This window comes from Stegodyphus dumicola, chromosome 1 (genome assembly GCF_044657685.1).
Source record: "Stegodyphus dumicola isolate Sdum_Otavi_A_Nest chromosome 1, ASM4465768v1".
Taxonomy (NCBI): domain Eukaryota; kingdom Metazoa; phylum Arthropoda; class Arachnida; order Araneae; family Eresidae; genus Stegodyphus; species Stegodyphus dumicola.
Window position 1 is genome coordinate 216,507,516 of NC_140768.1, and position 23,013 is coordinate 216,530,528.

The 23,013-nt window shown below is 34.6% G+C and overlaps 1 protein-coding gene across 3 annotated transcripts in view; it reads right to left on the reverse strand.

The window, feature by feature from the left end:
• Positions 1-21,951, reverse strand: part of LOC118180751 (zinc finger protein 277) — a 79,239-nt gene extending 57,288 nt beyond the window's left edge. Inside the window, exons 1-3 of one of the 3 annotated variants that reach the window (XR_015043550.1) lie at positions 21,435-21,951; positions 21,138-21,200; positions 13,573-13,652 (exon numbers count right to left, since the gene is read on the reverse strand). Coding sequence is in view for 2 of the 3 variants with exons in the window: in XM_085825562.1 (XP_085681688.1) it covers positions 13,573-13,652; positions 21,138-21,200; positions 21,435-21,456 (165 nt within the window). In the remaining variant the exon portion in view is untranslated. The remainder of the gene's footprint in view (positions 1-13,572; positions 13,653-21,137; positions 21,201-21,434) is intronic. The other 2 variants (XM_085825562.1, XM_085825558.1) reach the window with 2 other exon arrangements.
• Positions 21,952-23,013: the final 1,062 nt, after the last annotated feature.

The following is a 23,013-nucleotide window of genomic DNA, read 5'->3' on the forward strand; positions in this document are numbered from 1 at the left end:
TTTAACAGCAAAGTACACAGCAAGTAGCTCCCTGTCATATGTGCTGTATTTCCTTTCTGCAGTAGTACGTTTTCTGGAGAAGAATGCCATTGGGGAAAGTCCTTTAGTGGTATGGGCTTGAAGCACTCCTCCTATGGCCGTGTCAGATGCATCTACCATTATAGAGAGCTGATCACTAGGTGAGTGATAAGAAAGTGTGGCTGCATTTGCCAGATCGTGTTTGCATTGCACGAATGCTGCAGATGGAGATTCAGTCCAAGGGACAGCTCGTTGATCATTTTTTTTTTTTTTTTTGCTATTCTTCAGAAACTCATGTAGGCAGGCTTGTGTTTTTGCGGCATTTGGCAGAAAGCGTCGGTAGAAATTTAACATTGCTAGAAAACGCTTCAGTTCAGAGATGGTTTTGGGCTGAGGTAGGTCATTAATTGCTTTGACTCTTTCCGGTAAAGGTTTGACTCCATTCTGGGTGATAAGACATCCAAGAAAGGAAACTGAGGGTTGACCAAGTACACATTTGGATGGATTTAGTTTTAATCCATGATCTTTAAGGCAAGTGAAAATCTGACACAGATGTTGAAAATGTTCTTCCGCATCTGTAGATGCAACCAGGATATCATCAAAATATGGGATGCAGAAATCGAGGCCAGACAGTACTTGGTGTATGAAACGCTGAAATGTTTGGCCAGCATTGCGAAGGCCAAATGGCATATATAAGTACTCAAAGAGACCAAATGGTGTAGTCACTGCGGTCTTGGGCACATCTTCAGCATGCACTGGGATCTGATGATATGCTCTGGCAGGATCGAGGGTAGAAAATATGTTTGTTCCATGAAAAAGATGGGTACAGTCTTGGATATGTGGGACTGGATATCTGTCAGGGACTGTGACGGCATTAAGTCGACGATAATCTCCACAAGGCCGCCAGTCACCATTAGACTTTTTAACCATGTGAAGTGGACTGGCCCATGGACTTTTAGATGGGCGAATGGTTCCCTGTGCTAGCATGAATTCAAATTCTTTGCGAGCAGCTTTTAGCATCTCTGGAGAAAGACGACGAGGCTTGGAAAATACAGGTGGGCCATGTGTTTCAATGTGATGATACACTTCTGGCTGATGAGTATGCTGCCCTGATTTGGATGGGTTTAAAATGTCAGGGAATTCTGAGAAACGTTCGATATGTGAGAAGCTTGGCCCTGTGATGTCAGCTGAGTTGTAGCATCAATTAAGCAATTATTCTTGACATCCACTAGAAGGTGGAAATGTGTCAAGAAGTCGACACCAATAATTGCTTGAGTTACATCCGCAATAATAAAAGGCCAGTTGAAAGTCCGGCGCAAGTTTAAATCAAGTGTCAATAGTTTGGTGCCATAGGTTGCAATTTGGGTACCACTGGCTGCATATAGTACAAGTTTATTAAGTTGGTGAGCATTTGTTTTAGTTCTCGGGAGCAATGATATGTCAGCTCCAGTATCTACTAGAAAACATAACTAAGTTGAACGATCAGCCAGTACTATTCTGTCGATGTGGCGGACATTCTGTTGGCCAGCAGAAGATCGCCCATTTAGTTTCCCGCTTGTTCAAAAGTGCATGGAGGGGCACACTTGCGAGCTTGAGCGCCGAAATTCATATGATAAAAACATATGCCACTTGTGTGTTCTTTGTACTGCATTCGAGTATTGTGACGAGATCGACTCCTGCTTCGGGCACGAAATTTATTACGTGGGCCCTGATTTAATCGATTGTATCTCCGTGAAGCATGAAGACTTGTAGAGAGTTCAGATACTTTTTTGGCAAATTCAGCCACTTGTTGTTCGAGGGATGAACTGGAAGGTGCAGCATTAGCAGCACTGACATAAGCTGGAGTAACAAGTTCATTAATTTTGTCAGCCATTGCTGCTAAACGGGTTAGATCGTCATTGGAAGCAGCAAGAATTATTTGTATGTTATTAGGGAGATGCAAAAGCCATAGTGACTTCAACAAGTCATCACTAAAATGGCTTCCTGCCAGATCACGCATTCGTGACAGCAAGTATGAAGGTCGCTGATCTCCAAGTTCAAGTCCTTGTAGTAAAGTACGTATTTTTGAAGATTCACTTTCTGAATAGATTTCAATGAGCCGCTGTTTCAATTTGGAGTATTTATCACAATCAGGTGGTTTGAGAATTAAGTCATGCACTGAATTCAGAATATCAGACTCAACTGCTGCAACTACATGGTTGAATTTTGTAGAATCCTCACTAATGCGAGCGATAGAAAATTGTGCTTCGATCTGAGCGAAACACAATGAAGGATTATTTTTCCAGAAAGGCGGTGGCTTTACCGCAGCGCGTATGATTTGTGGCTCTGGTAGCATACTGATAAATAATTTTCACTTTAATTAATAAACACTTAACAGCACAAATATTGTAGCATGAGGATACACTTTTGATATTTTACCATGATAACAATTAATATTTTAACCATGCAGAAAAAATTTACGTAACGATACACACACAAATAATACAGGGTCAGCAATTACACACACAAATAATATTTTACCGAAATGCATTTGAAAAGAAACCCCTATTTGAGAAAAAAAATGATGCGTTCATTTTGTATTGCGCACACACAAAATCACCACTTCACACTGCTAAGGCACTTTCGAAGGAAAAAGGAAATCACTCCTGTAGAACATGGGGAAAAAATTCACTACTTTCGAACACTGAGGGGAGAATTTTACCATAGCACGTTGCAGAAAAATTACTGATGTAGCACATTTAGCGAAAATCACTATTGTATCACATTTGTCACAAAAGTTGAATGATCGAAGAATTATTGCACAACTGGCGAAGTCAGCGGAACGGAACAGATCACATTGATGATTTGCTGAAGCTCCTTGTGATAATATGCACGACTTTGAAAAAAACATAAGCAATATACATCAATACTTCTAGAAATAATTGAAGGGGTACGTTGTAGCATACGTTTAATGTCCATATTCGTTGTTATTTTTAATCAGTTCTTCAGAATGCCTTGGATGCACGTGGTTTAGGGTCGTTGAAAATCCATCGTCAGTAGCGTGCTCAGTCAAAAGGTCACCACTTTTGGTGGTCGTGCGCTTAATGCATGATATAATTAAAGAAAATAAGAGTAGACAATCTCCTATCACAAAAGAATATATTAAGTACTAAATTACAATTTAAATTACATTGCAGAGATCAACGCAGAGCTCGGAACACAGTTCATGCTACCGTCGCGTACAGTTGTCTGACGAGAAGTCTGAGTGAGTAATGACGTCGCTTTGCTGCTCCGATTATGTAACTGGATTTTACACGTGGTGCCATCTCATGAATAGAATTTGAAGTATCTGTCAGAACGCCACATATATTTTCCCCCGTATCTCTTCTCAATATAGGATGATGTGACCAATCATTCATTAATACTTACATATAGGTTTCCTTGCCTCTGTGTCATAATCTGATCGTTATTATTTTCAAACATATCAAACAAAATTGCAAAACAAATAATTAAATAATACCAAACAGGAAATCTTAAACTTAATAAGAAATGGCAACAGAAAATGAATATGAAATATTTTCCTTGGTGTAATAGTAAAACAATGGTTTCATTAAGATGCTAACAAGAAATAATTTTCCCCAGTGATTTCTGAGGGGGGCAATGAAGATTTTGAAAATAAAAGTCTCTTATTAGTTACAGATTGATATGTTGAAAAAACGTATACCTTTAGAAATCATACATTCTGTTACATTAGCATTCAAAAAAGCTTTCATATCAAATGCAGATGGAATCTGTAATGCTGCATGGATCTGCCATTACATGTTGCCAATTAGAGTTAATCTGTCAGTTGCAAATGGAAGGCAAATATACTGTCATCACAATGACCTTACATTAATGGTTTTGGCATATTTTGTGGATACATGAGGTCCATCTCAAATGGCAAAACTGCAGTATTTTGTTGGTAAAAAGGCAAAACACTGCTAATGAAATTTGTCCACATTCAGCCATAATTATCATATGGCTTGGACTTTTAATCTTATTATAATTTGCAAATTTCTTCAAAAACAGTCAATAAGATAGTCTAACACATATTCTATAGATATTTAACTCTCTCAGCATTATGGATGTAAAATTCTGTACAGAAGGGTGGCTTTCTTAATCATTACACATGAAAATTTCCGTCAGCTTTATCTGATTTCGAGTTGGATGTATAAGAAAAGGAATCAAGGTACAAGGTCAAAGAGTTGTTTTTTTAATTATAATCAAGAAAATACCATTTATTCATGACATTTTGTGGAACTTTAAAATTTCAGGGCGAAACCCTTAATGCTATGAATTTATTACAGAATTTTTGTGACATGTAATCTTCATCAATACAAAAACCATAGTATTCATTTATCATGATGATACAAGATAAAAGATTTGAAGCTAAACCTTTACAACAAAAACACTTTATGTATAACAGAGCAGCTAAGCAGTCTCCTGGAGAACAATCACTTTTGTTAAATATCTATTACCAGATTTTGGGGTTGGATAATATCACTGTGATAAAATAAACTTATTGAAAGTTCAGAAAGCTAAAAACTGATATAATCATACTTGACATTATAAGAGTAACTATAAAAAATATCATCGTGCAGCAGCACCATAGGTCCGGGGTTCGATCCCCAGGTTGGGCAAAGTCAACTCAGCCTTTCATCCTTTGAGTTCCATCCCTTGGGTCGATAAAATAAGTACCAAGTTTGCGTGGAGACTAAACACTGGGGGTCCTGCGACAAGCTGACCACTTGTTCAGGGCATATGCTTATGTACCCCGGGGCCCATGGTCAAGAAAGCAAATTTCGGCGCACTGCTGGCCTTGGCCCTGATGCTAAAGCAAAGTTTAAAGTTTATAAAATTAAACATTTAGCAGTAGTAGCAATAAAAGCTCCCTGAGTTAATATGTTGTGCAGACATTGAAGACAATAAAAGATTTTGAACTTAACCAATTTATTAATAATATAATAAAGAATAAAAACACAGAAAATAAATTTCAACAATATCAGAGCCTTAGGAAAAATATAATATAACCATCATTCATCAAATAACATTTTTACCTGGTCTCCAAAACACTGGCATTCAATATAAACAAAATGTCCTAAACAGTAATTAAGCGGCCTAAAAATGAAGCTGGCTACACATTCAATAAGTCCATAATCAATGGTCAAGAAAAACACCTGAAATTTAAATCACGTTCTTGAAAACACTTAAAACCAGCCTAACTCCGTTTGCACAAGGAATCGCCGCTCACGTATTTTAATTGCTGCCTTTATTGAAGAACATGGATGCCGTCCACGGCAGTCACTCACATGGTAGCCTCTGGAACCAAGGAATTTATTTCGGAACAATAATCTTGTGGATATGAACCAAGGAACCCCATTCCGGAACAAACATCCCGCGGACAGGCACCAAGGAACTTTATTCAGGAACAGCCATCCCGCAAACCGGAACCAAGGCACTTAATCACCAGACTGCATGCATCCTTCTGAAGGGGCTGGAAACCGCTCACTCAAGAACTAGAAGGGTTGAGCCAGAGCGACGCGAGATACTTATAGCAGAAGTAGGAATGACGTCATCTCATGGCAACCAATCAGCTATCGGCACGAATCGGCTTTTCTGATGACGTAACATCACGTTTCGTTTTTGCATCTCAATTAGGTTGAAACAGTCCGTTCTCAATGCAAACAGTAACAGCAAGAAAAAGAAGTAGAAGTAACTACTATATTACATTAAAGTAAGAACTAAACTAAATAAACATTTGAAGGAGGAGAGATGATGCAGTAAAAGGTTTAAAATAAGCTATACAGTCAAAAGTCGTTAATTCAGAAACCCATAATACGGAATGATCTATAATCCGGACCTCAAAGCTAAAAACTTTCTGCGCATGCGCCGCGTTGGCACATGCGCACTGGCGTTTTAGGTGTGCGCGTAAGACCTTGACTACTGCACATATGCGTGTGCGCAAGTGCAGAATACATTTTCGCCTGCGCGTTTAATGTATAATAGAATTATCTAATTATCTATTTCAGTTAATGTTAATGATTGCATTGTTTCTTAATCTTCGAATTGGATCCCGCTTATTATTTTTTGCAGACTGTAAGAGCAATTTTATAAAAGTAAACTTGAACTTTCGATTATGTCAAATAGAATTTCCGATGCTGGAACTTCCAAAGGATCTACAAAACGAAAGTATGTTTCGATGTCCAACAAACAAAAGTGGAATTGCTGCAAAAAATGGATAAAGACATGAAGAATGTGACAGAGAGGTTAATGAAAACGAAAAAATTTCGATTGACAAGTTAGTCGGTATTCTCGGCACAGCAATTAACGGGACTTGAACAGCGAAACTTTGTAACTGAACAAGAAATTATGTCTGTTTATAGAATTAAAGAGAAAGTATTATCACATAAAACGAAGCAACTTAAACAACTTACATTGAAAGAAATGTTTAATAAAGTAAACAAATAAATATTAAGCTTTTTTTTTTTTTTTTTGTAAATTTTGATACCCTTTAGATCATAATTGTTCTTTATTTCATAAATTACGGTTTCATATTTTTAATTTTAGAATTTCTGCATGCCATCTTACGAGATTTAAACTGATGATCTATAAACCGGAAAAATCGATAATCCGGAATCGCCCGAATATTAAGTCCCGACGAGTCCAGATTAACGACTTTTGACTGTATTTTCCAACAGGCCCACTAGGGCTGTTGTGCCACTGAGTTTTTTTTTTAGTTTAGTTCATAAAAAATGTGATGCTTCAGAAAACATTTTACGGCATACTAAATATTTCCTACCTTAAATGTTAATCATGAAATAACTTTTGACTATTAAATTTAGACTTTGTTTTCACCCGATGATTACATTATAAACAAATTGTTTACATTGCAGAAACTAAAACACTATATTAACAAACATTACATTTAATGGTTTTCTTTTCAGAAATGTTTATAGTACAAAATAAAATAATCATCAACCTATACTTTAACATCAATACAGTCAAAAGTCGTTAATTCGGACACACATAATCTGGAATGATCTATAATCCGGACCTCAAAGCTACAAACTTTCTGCGCATGCGTCGCGTTGACGCATGTGCATAAGACCTTTACCGTTGCGAATTTGCGTGTGCGCAAAATACATTTACGAATGCGTGTTTAATGTATAACGGACGGGATAAGCTAAGCTAAAATTATCTAATTATCTATTTCAGTTAATGTTGCAGATTGCGTTGTTCCTTAATCTTCGAATTGGATCCGGATTATTATTTTTTACAGACTGTTAGAGCAATTTTATAAACGTAAGCTTGAACATTCGATTATGTCAAATAGAATTTCCGATATACATTTACTAATATGTAAAGGATATACAAAGCGAAAGTATCTTTCGGAGTCCATTAAACAAAAAGTGGAATTGCTGCAAAAAATGGATAAAGGCATATCCTTTGTTTATCAAAACTTTAACGTTTGTTTATCTTTAACGCCGCAGCAAAGTGCAATGAATTGGAAGTTGATCTGTCAGCACTATCCTTATCTTAAGGGCAGATGTTTTTATTTTATTTGGCCTATAATTCCTTACTCAATGTAGTATTTCATCTCGATGTACTCAGTCTTTGATATGATTTAAATCAAATGCCTCATCATTATAATTCGCTTCCGATAGCGAAGAAAGTGACAGACGTTATTGAAAACAAAAAAATTTCAATTGACAAATTAGTCGGTATTCTCGACGCAGCAATTATAGGACTTGAACAGCGGAACTTTGTAACTGAACAAGAAATTATGACTGTTTATAGAATTAAAGAGAATGTATTATCACATAAAAAACGAAGCAACTTAAACAACTTACATTGAAAGAAATGTTTAATAAAGTAAACAAATAAATATTAAGCTTTTTTTTGTAAATTTTGATACCCTTTAGATCATAATTGTTCTTTATTTCGTAAATTACGGTTTCATACTTTTAATTTTATAATTTCTGCATGCCATTTTACCAGATTTAAACTGATGATCTATAATCCGGAATCGCCGAAGTCCTGACGAGTCCGGATTAACGACTTTTGACTGTTATAAAAAGACATGCATTAATAAACAATTTTATATCTTTTCTTAACTTCTTTTCCATCCCCCCCAAACAAAAATATGTCTTGAGACATAAGAAAATTGTGCTGCATATATCAAAGATATGGAACATTCAACTTTAATAATAGTAAAAATGTTTATAATTTTATTTAGATCATTCCGACAATGCTAAACCATATTTTTTTATTGAGGAATCGGACATTATCTGATACATCTACTGATAATCGGGATGAACAGATGAATTTGCAGTATATAAAATATACACGGTAGTAATAATTAAAGTTACCTAATTTCGACCTATGTATAGCTTGTTCTGATAAAGGTGTTTCTTTGAAACTTGATGAACGGCTGAGAAGGGGGAGAATGAGGGGGAAAGTACAAATTGGAAACACAAAACACTATTTACTTACTTACTCTATCTACTTAACAAGCATTTGTTCAGTGTGCATTCCATTTGAGTTAATCACCTGTTCAAAGTGCATTATAGCATGTTCAGTAAAACAAAGGGTTTCTCAATCAATTGCAACAACATGATATGTTATGCTTGCTTTCAATTCAGGTATAGTCTGTATGCTTCCTTCATTGGCATGATCTTTCAGGAATCCACACAATCAAAGGAATTCTCACGTCAAAGGGACTCAAGTGCTGAAAACAAAGAGGCCACGCAGTTGAAAAACTTCTCAAAATTGCTTTACCATGTCTAAAATGAGCATGAAACAACTCCTTGACTGGTTTGGAAATGTGAGTTAGTCTACAATCAACACTATGCATGACAGTGTATTAAAAAAAAAAAAAAAAAAAAAAAAAACCATAATCAAGTTAAAGCGTGTTCTAAGTCTAAGCATGCTTCAAGTTAGATTACATCGTAGAGCTTATTCTGCATGCGCACAGTAAACCAGAAGGGACCAAAAGCACAAATGGATTGGATTTTGTCGATCAAATGGGATTCGAATGCATTGATAAAATAGCACTAAAAAACATGCATGAAAGTCGACAAATATTTAAACATTCTCAAAAAGAAAATAAATTTATTGATTTTTTAAACTCGCACAATATGCATGAAAATTGATAGTTTGAAATATTTATGACCCACTTCCTTGGCACTAGCCCAGATAATCGAGAGTATACTACATCTAGGTTTAGATCACTTTTTAATATGTTTTATAAATGAAACGAGAAAACGTATGCCACCCACCCAACCAGGATGGCGGCTAGCGACGCTGACTGCCATATTTGAATTCAGGCATGGATGTTAATGAATGTATAATGTCTATGTGGCATGGGAGAACTCTAAATATGCAGTGAGCCGAAAGTCCTCTCGAGAGGTTAGTGGTAGGGAAAGAGGGGTGGGAGATCCTTGGACCTTTCCCCCAGGGAACGTACAGTCACCTGTATGGTCGTACAGTCACCTGTATGGTGCCAAGGCTCTTGCCAATGACACAGTCTTGCACTCCTTGCACAATGAATTCTGTGAGCTTGTTCTGATGTTACTGTCAGACAAGCAAGATAAGTCGCAATAACAGAAAAAGTACAGAAAATATTGATAAATACCAAAACTTTAATATAAGTAGTTTATTATATTTATAAATTAAAACTAAATTCTTAACAGCTTAATAAAATTAGATAGCATTTCCCTCCAGAAGGATCTTCCTCTGGTTGAGAACCCTTGCTCTAAACATTCTAGGTCTGGAAAACATGAATGGCCTATTGCTGAAGTTTGCAATAACAGACATAAACGATGGAACACCTTTGAGGGCCTTGAGGAGCAAGCATAGTGTTGAAGAAAAAGGGATCAGGAATGAAATCAGTAGTAAAACCACCCCATACAGTCATGTAATCAAGATGAAAGAACTGTTGTGCAACATTAGAACTTGCAGTTCCTTATATACAATTAAGTATTAACTTTTCTGTCTGGGGTAAAATGTGACTTATCCAGTCACAAAATGTTCCAAGGCCATGCACTGTTAAATGGCTATTATGGCCAAAAGGCTAGCAAAATCAGTGTGTTTGTCTGGGTCTGAAGGATGCAGCTCTTGCAGAACTTGGATCTTGCACATAGATACCATTTTATAATGGATTGCAGAACCATTCGTACTGTCGACTAAGAAGACAGACAAATCGCTTAACAATGCTCAAGCAACACGTCAAAAAATATTGGGAACCGAATGATCTTTCGATCACAGCCAGGGTGACTTATTTCACAGTTTCATTTGAAATTCATTTCCATCCTCTTCCTCAGAGCACAAACAACTCACTAGTTTCTTCAAATTAAGTACAGTACAAAGTCCGTAATCCGGACTCGTCGGGACTTCGGTGATTCCGGATTAGGTTTTTTTCTGGATTATAGATCATTAATTTAAATCTGGTAAGATGGCATGCAGAAATTATACAATTAAAAATATGAAACCATAATTTATGAAATAAAGAGCAATTATGATCTAAAGGGTATCAAAATTTACAAAAAAAAAAAAAAGCTTAATATTTATTTGTTTACTTTATTAAACATTTCTTTCAACGTAAGTTGCTTAAGTTACTTCGTTTTTTGTACTAATACTTTCTCTTTAATTCTCTCTTCTATAAACAGTATCTCTTCTCTTTATGCACATGTGTAGCAGACGTGTGCATTAAACGTATTATGCGCATGCGTAACGCATGCCCATATACTTTATGTGCATGTGTAAATGCATGCGCATAAAATTTGTATCTTTGAGGTCTGGATTATAGATCATTCCGGATTAAAGACTTTGTACTGTAATAATCTTTTCCAACCCTGCCTCAACATAGGTCCTTTTTGTAAGCCTTTCAAGCATTATTCTCACTGTGCAGTTGAAAAATTACTGCCATTCTTATAAAACAACTTGATCAGTAAAGCTTGATCTTTCATCTCTAAAGGCATGGAGAAGAATGATTTTATGGCATTAATTACTGGCATTTTAAAATACTCCAAATTTACATAATGTCCTTTCTGCATTGCATGAAGAGTACCATCTGCCAGTCAAAATTTGAACTATTAATTTTTATTGCAGATTTCTTTTCCCCGTAGACCATATAATGTATATACCTAGTTTCAAAGAAATAGGTCTACTAGAACAGGCTCTACTTAGGTCTAACTAACATTAATTATAACCATCCTGCTCATCTCCTGTACTTATTGCCTTCCTCTGAATAATGCAATCTATCAGAAAAGACAAACTATACTATGAAAATAGAAGTCTGAATTAGGTAAAATTTTGAATACAGTCTGCATGTTTGGGATTTATTTTATCAGCATGACATACACTTATAATAGTATATAGATCGTTATAGAAGGAATAGGGATGAAAGGTAATACATAGTTACTAAATACTGGCTATTTCTGATTATCCACATTCCCATCGAAAAGTCACAAAAAAGCATTTAAAGGCAAAGCTGTATGCCATCAAAATAGTTATGTGGCAATTCATATATGTGTGTTGCCAATGCTTATTTTGGCCAGTTAGCAATCTGCACGGATGCTGAGTTTGTCTAATTCTCTGGTGTCTTGTAAGCAAAATCAGATTGTTGTGTACATGGGAAGAATAGCAATATAAATTTTAGCAATATAGATTTTTCAAAAAAGGTAAGCGTTTCATTAGCAATGTTTCTTGCTTTTTAAATTTTATTTATTACTCTTGTATGGAATTTCTAATGCACAGCCAATTTGAAAATAGCTATTGCCTTTAATACATTCATTAGCTTGGCAAAAAAATTAGTTACAAATGAATTTGTGAATCCCCCCCCCAAGTTTGCAAGAGGGATGTGTGCAACCAAAAAATAAGAAAAAAGATACTCAGGTACATCAGTCAACACCTAGTGGTACTTCACCAATAATACTATTGGATTAGCTTTATCAGATTAAGGGGAAACACACTAGAGCTCTATACCTAAAAGATGGAAAGTCTTCATAGAGGTATTTATAAGGGAAATTGATTCATATTCACACTATACATGGAAAAACCATAAAAACTCCCATGCAGCCAGCTTGTTTACTGGGATTGGAACCTCAATCAAACTACAGGTGGTCAGCAGTTTTATCCATTTGGCCACTGGTGGGCCAAATACCACTTACAATTCTGCTCTTTTAGAGTACTGCAGCAATACAAGAAATTCAACTAGGATTCTATTCTCACGTGAGCAATTATGATAGCCCTAGAAATTGTTGAATTGTTGTTGTGTGAGGTATTGTTGGTAGTGTGTTGCCAGGTGGCAGCTAATACTTAACTGCAAAAAGTTTTTATTACAAACTTATCACAATAAAAGCCAAAACATTAATTAATGCACATGAGTGAATTAATTAATGATGCACTAAATTTAACTTTTTTTATGTTTACAAAATTAAATTATTTCAAATTCATTATGGTGCATTATGGACTGTATAAAAGATATGCAACAGAAGCAAAATATATTTTGATGGATATTTAAAAAGGTGATAATGTATTCCCTGCAAAATTTAACAGGTTTCTTCGGAAACCATCTACGTAACATTATACTCAAGATAATAGCCAATATTTTGGTAACCAGAATTGTGACTCGGATAAGAGGAAGAAGAACATGGTAGTTTTTAATTATCTGCACTTTTCAGTTTCATCACTCAGCAAAATTGACATTTTTGAGTATACACATGACAGGACATAATACCAACATGTGTGTACAAAGCATATGCTTGAATAAATATGTACTAACAAGTGTCTGAATAAATGTGGATTTATATATTGTATACTTATCCAATGTTCCACTTCTAGTAAAAATGCAAATATTAACTACATATGACTTTTTTTATAAAATATTTTCTATGATTAATTATGAATTTAGCAGTACCTATGAATTGTAATGAAGGCCAAACGGATGTTAACTTTTTATAGGGGCGTAAATAATGAGATAAACTAAATGAAACTCAATGGCACAACAGCCCTTAGTGAGCCATGGCCTGCAGTGTCCTGATATCTGCTTTCTAGACCATGTGTTACGGGGTGCCTGAGCATATATTCTGGACAAGTCATCAGCCTCTGCAGGCCCCCCGGTGTTTAGTCTTCAAGCGAACATGATACTCATTTCATTGACCCACTCAAGGTTGAAAGTAATCAGATACATAATATAAATCAATATACCTAATATAAACAGATGCATAAATAAAATATTGGATAATTAGGACTGCACTGTACTTATAAAAAACCATTATACTACCTCATTACATCAGAACTTCAGCCCATAAACATTATGAAGAAAAGAAATTATAACACGAGACACAAAACTTTAAAAATAATACGATAAAAAAAAAATCAAATTTCTACAGATTAAATGTTCTTATTTTCAAAACATTATAGCTCAGTGCTATTTATTATAATATACTAAAACTACTTAAGATATATATATAAAACTTTTTGATAAATATACTAAAACTTTTTGAAAAAATACTTTTATGAAAAAATTATTACCAGTCTTTCTTGCTGCAATTTTTCAACATCTTCATGCTGTGCAGTGGCATTAGACAAAGAATAATAACAATCAGAATTTCCTACAAAATAAAAAATCAATATTTTTAAATATTGATTTTTTATATTTTAAACATTGTTTAAAAACAATGCTTAAAGGAACTAATAATATATAAAGTACTTAAATTTAAGTAATGCTTAATGTACAGGAACATTTTACGGAAAAAAAAACAATTATTTTAATATGATAAAGCACGCAAACTTCACATGAAAGAATATCAGGTAAAAATATATTTACAGGTGCCAGTTGGCGGTACATGGATACCGAGTTTGTGGAATTCTTTGACTTGTTATTTTGGCTTTGTGTAGAGCTATTGCTCACTCCCTTGACTCCATGTACACATCAACCTATTTCCACTTAAAAAAACAACAGAGAATTGGACAAACTTGGCATTGCGCACACCCTTGACTTTGTCCATGTATACATCAATCTATTTTCACTTAATAAGTCACACGAGCATCCAATTCTACAGTAGAGCCAAACAAAAAATACATACTCTCAATAAACTACATTTTAAATCAAACAATAAAACAACATAAAAAAGGAAATTCATCTTATGCATCTAAGCACTACACAAAGCAAATTTACTCTTACCTTATTTAGAAATTTCTACATCTTCAATCTGTGGCACACAAAACTCCTTAACAGCATCCAAAAGCTTCCTAAAATTATCTGAACTAGAATCCGTATTTTGGCATCACCACATAAATTCTCAAAAATAAGAGTAAAAAATATTCTCCGACGTTCAACCATACGTATTTCCTTCCTACAAACAGGTCACTTATGACGGCTACTAAGTAAACCTTCATTTACACACGGTCAATTAATGCTCTTTTCCCCTTTCGTTCCAAATTGTACAGAAACTTCAAATTAATCTTACCACATTCAGCCATTATACTGTCTAACCATGAAACAAGCAATGTATTTCCTAATCAACATATACCACAAGCCCTTACAAATCTTTCCCATCATTCAAAATTTACCACAACCATGCAACCGATTACGCCATAATAGAGTTTCCACAACATTAAACTACTCAGGTTACCATAAATGAAACAACAAACTGGTCCTAAATGAAGCAACAACTTGGCGATAAACGAAACAAAAACTTTGTAATAATACAAGGGGCACCCTTCAATACACTCTAACCGAATATCATTTCTGCGAAGTCCAAATTTAAGTTTATCAGCTTTTTTTTAATTTATTTCATAGATAATGGTAAATCATTTAGTATTACCAAAATACAGTTTATGTACATTTTATAGAATTCAAAATTCAACCTAATATAACCGAAATTTTCAATAAAAAAGTATTTCAAGGAAAACATGGCTTGTCTTTGTTAGCAGAAAACGCTATTTTTACAACTGATGGGGAAAAAGTGCATTTTGCCTTAAAAATGCCTGTAACGTCTTTTTGTTGATATTAATATATGCATATAATTATTTGTTTTCTGCAGTGGTAATGATGAATAAGTTTATTTGGTGTGTGTATTTATACAGTGAGAAACAAATGGTTACTGATTTGCACATGTGAGAGAAGCAAATGGTTTTCAACAAATGGTTAATGCTCAAACCGGTTTTTTGTAATTGCATTCTGTCAATATAATGTTTTTCATTGTAAAATCTTCCTCATGCTAACAGAAAAAGAAGCTATAGTTTATGCTGAAGCGTAATAAGCCGCAATTGCTGAACTGTGATCGCTATAAAGAAACTGCAGAAAATTAATTTTCTGGTATATTTATACGTATCTGGTATACATGAATAAATTGCTAACAAAACTGTATTAAGTAAACTGTATTAACAAACTTTAATCTTCGAATTGGATCCGGATTATTATTTTTTTAAGACTGTTAGAGCAATTTTATAAACGTAAGCTTGAACATTCGATTATGTCAAATAGAATTTCCGATATACATTTACTAATATGTAAAGGATATACAAAGCGAAAGTATCTTTCGGAGTCCATTAAACAAAAAGTGGAATTGCTGCAAAAAATGGATAAAGGCATATCCTTTGTTTATCAAAACTTTAACGTTTGTTTATCTTTAACGCGGCAGCAAAGTGCAATGAATTGGAAGTTGATCTGTCAGCACTATCCTTATCTTAAGGGCAGATGTTTTTATTTTATTTGGCCTATAATTGCTTACTCAATGTAGTATTTCATCTCGATGTACTCAGTCTTTGATATGATTTAAATCAAATGCCTCATCATTATAATTCGCTTCCGATAGCGAAGAAAGTGACAGACGTTATTGAAAACAAAAAAATTTCAATTGACAAATTAGTCGGTATTCTCGACGCAGCAATTATAGGACTTGAACAGCGGAACTTTGTAACTGAACAAGAAATTATGACTGTTTATAGAATTAAAGAGAATGTATTATCACATAAAAAACGAAGCAACTTAAACAACTTACATTGAAAGAAATGTTTAATAAAGTAAACAAATAAATATTAAGCTTTTTTTTTTTTTTGTAAATTTTTATCCCCTTTAGATCATAATTGTTCTTTATTTCATATTTTTAATTTTATAACTTCTGCATGCCATCTTACCAGATTTAAACAGATGATCTATAATCCGGAATCACCGAAGTCCTGACGAGTCCGGAATAACGACTTTTGACTGTATACTTTTACCAAATTGCCTTGGCAACAAAAAGGTTAGGCACAGAGCTTGGTTTTTCTAATTTGCATGCAAACATACCTCCATGGATGATTATGCCAGCACCTTACTTTAGTATACAATAAATACACTGTTTATATGCAATGCACTGGGTTTCCATTTTGATTAAAAATGACATGCCAAATAATTTTATTACCAAAATGGATCTTTAAATTAAAATTTGCTATAACAAATCTGGAGTTGGTTAATCTTTGGATTATGGTAACTTGGCGATTTTTTGGTGACCAACCCTGCTAGTTTTGTTTTGGACGCCATTTTGTTTTCACAAAGCAAAGGCTTTTTTTTGGGCTAATCTTTGGAATATGGTAACAGGTAGTTTGGCGACATTTTGGAGGCGATAAATGTTACTACCTAGGACTTTGGTAATAATGTCAGAAGTACCAAAGAATCATTCTTTGGAAGTATTCAGTTCCGATTATGCATTATTTTGTGTAAGGGAAATGAGAGATCATGAGATATGTCATGTGACATTAATGGACGAATTACAGTTCTTTAATCGGAAAAGGAGGTAAAAATTTGGAAAAATATCTGTAGTACTATATTATTTTGTATTAAGCTTCATTGTGTGTTGTGTGAAATAGTGTTGATTAATTTTCGGATTGCATGGCGCTATTTAAAGTGAATTCTAAATTTTTAATGCGTTTATCTGATAATTCAAAAGAATTGGTTGAATGGTGTATGAGTGTAGGTTTAATTGTGGATAAGTATGAATGTCCAAAATGTGGGAATGAAATGAGATTGTGTGAAAGGAAGGATATTACAGATAAGTTTGAATGGTGGTGCAAGAAATCTGGTGAAAATGGACATTTTGTGAAACGGAGTGTAAGGAAAGGTTAACGTGGTTTGCTGAAAGTAGTTTGAGTATGGGTGAAATTTTATTAATTTCTTATTACTGGGTGAATAGACTGCCAGTTGACTACTGGATTTCGGATTTAGAAATTAGCAGTAGTACTGCAGCCGATTGGAACTCTTTCGGTAGGGAAGTGTGCATGCCACGTAATGAAGATTCTGAAGAAGATTAGGTAAGTTAGTATTTTTAATCATTTGAGGATATTATTTTTATGCATTGTTCTAAATGTAAGGAGTAAATAAATTAATATGGTATTATTGGAAAATTGTTATTAGCAATGATTTAGTTTAAAGTAATTAGGATTGGATTCTAATTTTTATTAATTTAATGTATGTGCTAATTCAGAAGTCAAACAACAAAAATCAGCGTTATATTTACAAAATTTTCACAGGACTAGTTTCGATGGTTTTACGAAACACCATCTTCAGCTGCAAAACTGCAAAACTGAAGATGGTGGTTTGGGAAAACCATCGAAACTAGTCCTGTCAAAATTTTGTAAATATAACGCTGATTTTTGTCGTTTGACTTCTGAATTAGTATTTATTCGGCGTGTTATTGTTTCTTAATTAATGTATGTGCTTATTTATATTTTAAGTAGTGTTTTTTAATTTAATGATCGTGATTTTGTAAGTGTATGTTTGTAGTATTTTGGAATACGTTTGAGTAGTATACGTTGAGTATTTTCATGCATTTTCGTGAAATTTTTCTAATTTATGAGAAAAAAGCAGTGTACATGGATATAGTGAAGAGTGTGTGCAATGCCATTTTTGTGCAATTCTGGGATGTTTTTTTAAGTAAAAATAAGTTGACGTGTACATGGTTTAGTGATATTTTAATTAGTTATTTTGTGAATTTTATGTTTGTAGCAATTTGGCATACGTTTCAGTTGAAGTAAACGTGTATGGAAATAATTTAAATATTTGACACTAAGTATTTGTAACTATTTTTAATGTTTGCGGTATAAATTCGTTGGTGACGTTTATAATATAATAGATAATTTAGAGGTAAAAGTTTTGGGATATTTTATTTATTTTATACGTGGAAATGTTCATCCTTGGAAAGGGTATATGCTTTTTCGCGCTTAGATAATTTCATATATGTGCTTTTTACCGAGTTTAAAGATTCACAAAATTTTCCTGCATTTTCGTGCAAATTTTTATAATTTATGAGAAAATAGGACTGTAGATGGATAAAGTTCAAGTGTAGATGGAGTGTGTGCAATGCCATTTTTGTGCAATTCTGGGATTTTTTTTAAGTAAAAATAAGTCGACGTGTAAATGTTTTATGTGTATGTGCTACTCTGAAAAACGCCCAAGGAGTTTGCGATTGTGCACTTTTTCCCAATTTTGCAGTTAATATTTGTCATGATTAAGCAGTTTTGTTACATAAAATTTCTAGCATAAGTGTAATTCGTCTAGTAGATTGTTGGAAAAAGTGTTGAGTAAATAAAAAGAAAAGAAACATCGGTACTATTCCGTTTTGAGAGCCGTAAAAAAATTGCAGCGGAAATGTATGTGCAAAAGCGCCAAATCTAGCAAACGCACCCATTTAAACAGTGCGTCAAATCTAGCATACGCGCTGATTTCAGATTGCGTAAGTTTATATAGTTCTATATTTCTTAAGACGCCATTGAAATACTAGTTTAATTTTTAAATCCTTTTTTAATATCCTATGGATTTAACAATTTGGGAATTGCCCATGACGAAAAGTTGGCAATAGAATTTTGGGTAAAGTGCAGAATCACCCACTTCTTGACGCGTTTTTAAGAATTGCACATACTCGGTATCCATGTGCACATTGACCTATTTTCACTTAAAAATAAAAAATCCTAGAATTGCACAAAAATGGCACTGCGCACACCCTTGACTTTAGCTATGTGCACATCAACCTATTTTCACTTAAAAAGTAAAAGAAAATTTACAAAAATCTCAACTGTTTTTACCCTTGTAAAAAGCGGCAAACAAGTGAGCGATTCTGCACTTTACCGAAAATATTTTCAAAGAAAAGTCATCATTCATTACAAAAATTACTTTTGAACAAACAACGAGATGAAATTATGCTTTAGCGATAAGTGGGTAGCGAATAGCGATGCAGGTATCCGTTCAGTTATGTTTAGCAATTTTTATATAAATTATAAAAATGATCTGAAATAGTTATTTACTCTTACGCTTCCATTCAGTTATGTTTAGCTTTTTTCATATGAATTATAATAATAAAAAAGTATTATATGGAATTAACCTTTCATCTAAATTAAAACATCAATCTTAAATTGTTATTTACTATTATACTTCTTTTCTTGCCACAATTATTAGGGTTGCCGCAATTAATTTTGGCAGCATTGGCATCAACAATAGTTTGGCGATTTTTTACGGCGCTCGAAACTGAATAGTACTGAAACATGTCTCGGGGTCGACGTAGAGAACTCTGCGAAGCTACTGGTTAGGATCTGTACCTAGGCAGTCTCGGCAACGGGGGTATAAAATTTATGAACTTGGTGGTTCTGAAGGCTCTGGGAAAGGTCACTTATTGGCCGGCCCCGGAGTCTGGCACGTCCTAGCGCGGCGTGGTTCTAGTAACCCGGGGATCTCCCCCGGGGTCGCTGGGTAATGTCCCGCTGCGACGGGCTCGACCAAGCGACTGGTAGGAGCATTAGACGACCGGTGCTGCCTGGGGTGCGTCCCCAGGTGGTGCGCTGCTCTCCTGGAGGGTAATAGTGGAGGTTGAACCACCATGACGTGCCCAAAGGGGGAGTGGACCCGGAATGAGATTGAGTTCTCGATACGGGGAATGCCCAAATCTTCTTCTTCTTCTACTTCGTGAAGACAAAATGGCGGCGAAAAAATAGAGGGTTGCTGTAGCAGAGTTGGTCGCCAAATTTTCGCCAAAAAATCGCCAAGTTACCATAATCCACAGATCAACCTTTTTTTCCAACAATCTGCTAGCCGAATTATACTTATGCTAGAACTTTTATGGAACAAAAGTGCTTAATCATGACGAAGATTAGGTGCGAAATTGGGAAAAAGTGCAGAATCACCCACTGCTTACCGTGTTTTTAAGAATTGCACATACACGGTATCCATGTACACGTCGAACTATTTTCACTTAAAAAATCATCCTAGAATTGCACAAAAATGGCATTGCGCACACTCTTGACTTTATCCATGTACACTGCTAAAGTCCTAGCTAGTAACCTTTATTGCCTTAACAAAATGTCGCTAAACTACCTGTTACCATATTCCAAAGATTAGCCCTGGAGTTTTGTTTTCATATATGTTTTTGCTTTCGGCTAAAGTGCAGAATCGCCCACTTATTTGTTTGGCACTTTTTACAAGATAAAGAAGTATTAGATTTTTGTTAATTTTCTTTGACTTTTTAAGTGAAAATAGGTCGATAAGTACATGGATAAAGTCAAGGGAGTGCACAATGCCATTTTTGTGCAATTCTGGGATTTTTTTTTAAGTGAAAATAGGTCAATGTGTACATGTAAACCGAGTATGTGCAATTCTTAAACACGTGCCAAGCAGTGGGTGATTCTGTACTTTCCCCTTGCTTTCTTTTCCAATCAAGAGATAGCAGTTCATGTTTTATTTCTTTTCATTATAGAGGGAAAATGCTATTATAACCAACAAGCTTTCTTCTTTACATTCTTTTTGCACATAATCTGTAATTCACTAACTTGTTAGTATCCGAAGAAAGTAGGGTTACAATCTTTGAAACCAATACAGATAATTTCAAAATTATTATTCAAATTTTTCCATAAAATTGTCCACCTTCATGTTTTTAGCAGCTAAAAAAAATGATTAAAGCAGACATCAGTAATTTAGGTTTGAAACTACATAATATAAAAGCTGGTTCTTTGTTTCTACAACACAAGATATTCCTGCCAAAACAGGAAATATTTAACTCTTGGAACAATTTTAATTACAAATGAATTCTGCATGCAACTACTATTTAAAAAGGTTAAAGGTTGCTTACCCGAGCAAATGTTGGAGATTTCTTTCTTTTCAGACGTTAAGGTCAATGCTTTGATTTTGCTTTCTATATAATAACAATAACAGTATATAATAACAATAATACTTTAAAAAAATTTCATTACCATTTTTTAATCATATGTATTCATTAATTTTTTTATTACCAAAAAATAATCATTACTTATAGTTAAGGTATAGTTCAAGAAAAACCGCGACATAAGAAGGAAGCATTAATTACATTATATGATAAAGTTCCTTTTCATCTACAAAGATTTGACTGTAACGTATAATAAAACATTACCTAAGGAAAAGAAATCTGCCATTTTGTCCTTCTTTCCGTCTATCACATCAAGGTGCTGTAATGATTTCTTAGTTGCCTCATGTCAAACATCGCAACGTTCCGTTACTAATTTTTTGGAAAAGACCCTTACCCCGTTCGATTCCCTTTCTTCCCGACAGCAGACCACAATAAACAACTATGGAAGAACCTCGAATAATAGACAGGTATTTAATACAGCCTACGGCTATCAAAAGTACCTCTAGTAGATCCCCAGGCCTCTCTTTGTCTAGATGACACTGCAAAAACTTTCTAATGTCATTTTTCCCCGTGGGAAATGAATGCACTCTGTAAAGAATTATATATATCCAGATTTTTGACTAGAGTTGAAAAAAAATGTCAACTGATTACTTTGCTTAGCTATTCACAGAGTGTAATTAAGAGAAAAAGTAAAACTTTAGCCAGACCTAGCCACCTTGAAAATACCTAAATAATAGTGAAAAATAATATTTTTCTGGCAATTTGGAAACCTGAAGTTAAAAAGGGTCCAGAACATAAAAATAAAGGAAATAATAAAAAAAGGCCAGGAAACGACATGAAGATCCAACGAGTTAGCGCTCCTCGAATCTTTTTTTTTTTTTAGCTACTATAAGCAATGTTTTTGAGAGGATATTCTTACGGTAAACGAACTCCACTGTTATATTCATTCAGTCTTACATTTATTTCATTCAATAAACAAACTTCACTGGTATATCCAGTTTATATTTATTGTCTTATATCTTAGTAGTTCAAATTATTAAAATACAGATATCACAACAGAGTTTTTTGTTTCGAAATTGAGAAAATTTGATGAAAAATGACAAATGATATGACGAATAAAAAATTGGTTCTTATCTTTTAAGTCTTTATTGCGATTTGAACGAATTCATAATAGTACACTAGAGGATTTTCTAGACCTAGAAGACCTTCTAGTACATCATAATAATGGTATTGACAACAGCACCCACTGCCAAATTCGCCGTCGCTAGCGCGGACAAGATTGACTTCTCACCCGCTCAAACACTTCTTACTACACTGCTCTTTCGTTTCCCGCTGGCCCACCAGCGGCAGAGCGGTAAAGTCGCTGAACACTGGTAGTTCGGTCCGAGGTTCGAATCCCGCGAACGGGCTGGCTGCATGAGTGTTTTCGTGGTTTTCCTCATGTGTAACGTGTATACGAGCCAGTTTCCCTTAGAAAGTGCTCCACGAAGGCATTCCTCCTCTTAGGCAGATAGCCCTCGAGGCTTTGCCGTAATTAAATAACCTAACCTAACCTAACGTTTCCCGCTAGATTGCTAATCAGAAGCCGAGTAAGAATATCTGTCTACATCTTGACACTCGAGAATAAAATATGATCTGCGTCGTCGTCGTACATATGATGGCCTAGTAAAAAGGATAAGAATTTTATTAAATTGTAACTTTTTTTAAATTTATTGCATAGGATAGGAATGGTCATAGAATTAAATCGGTTTATGAGTCCCTTTGTGGATCGTATGCTGGCAGAGATCATACACGGCCAAATACAGGAATAAATCATTGCCCTCCCCAGACTCGAATCGCTTGC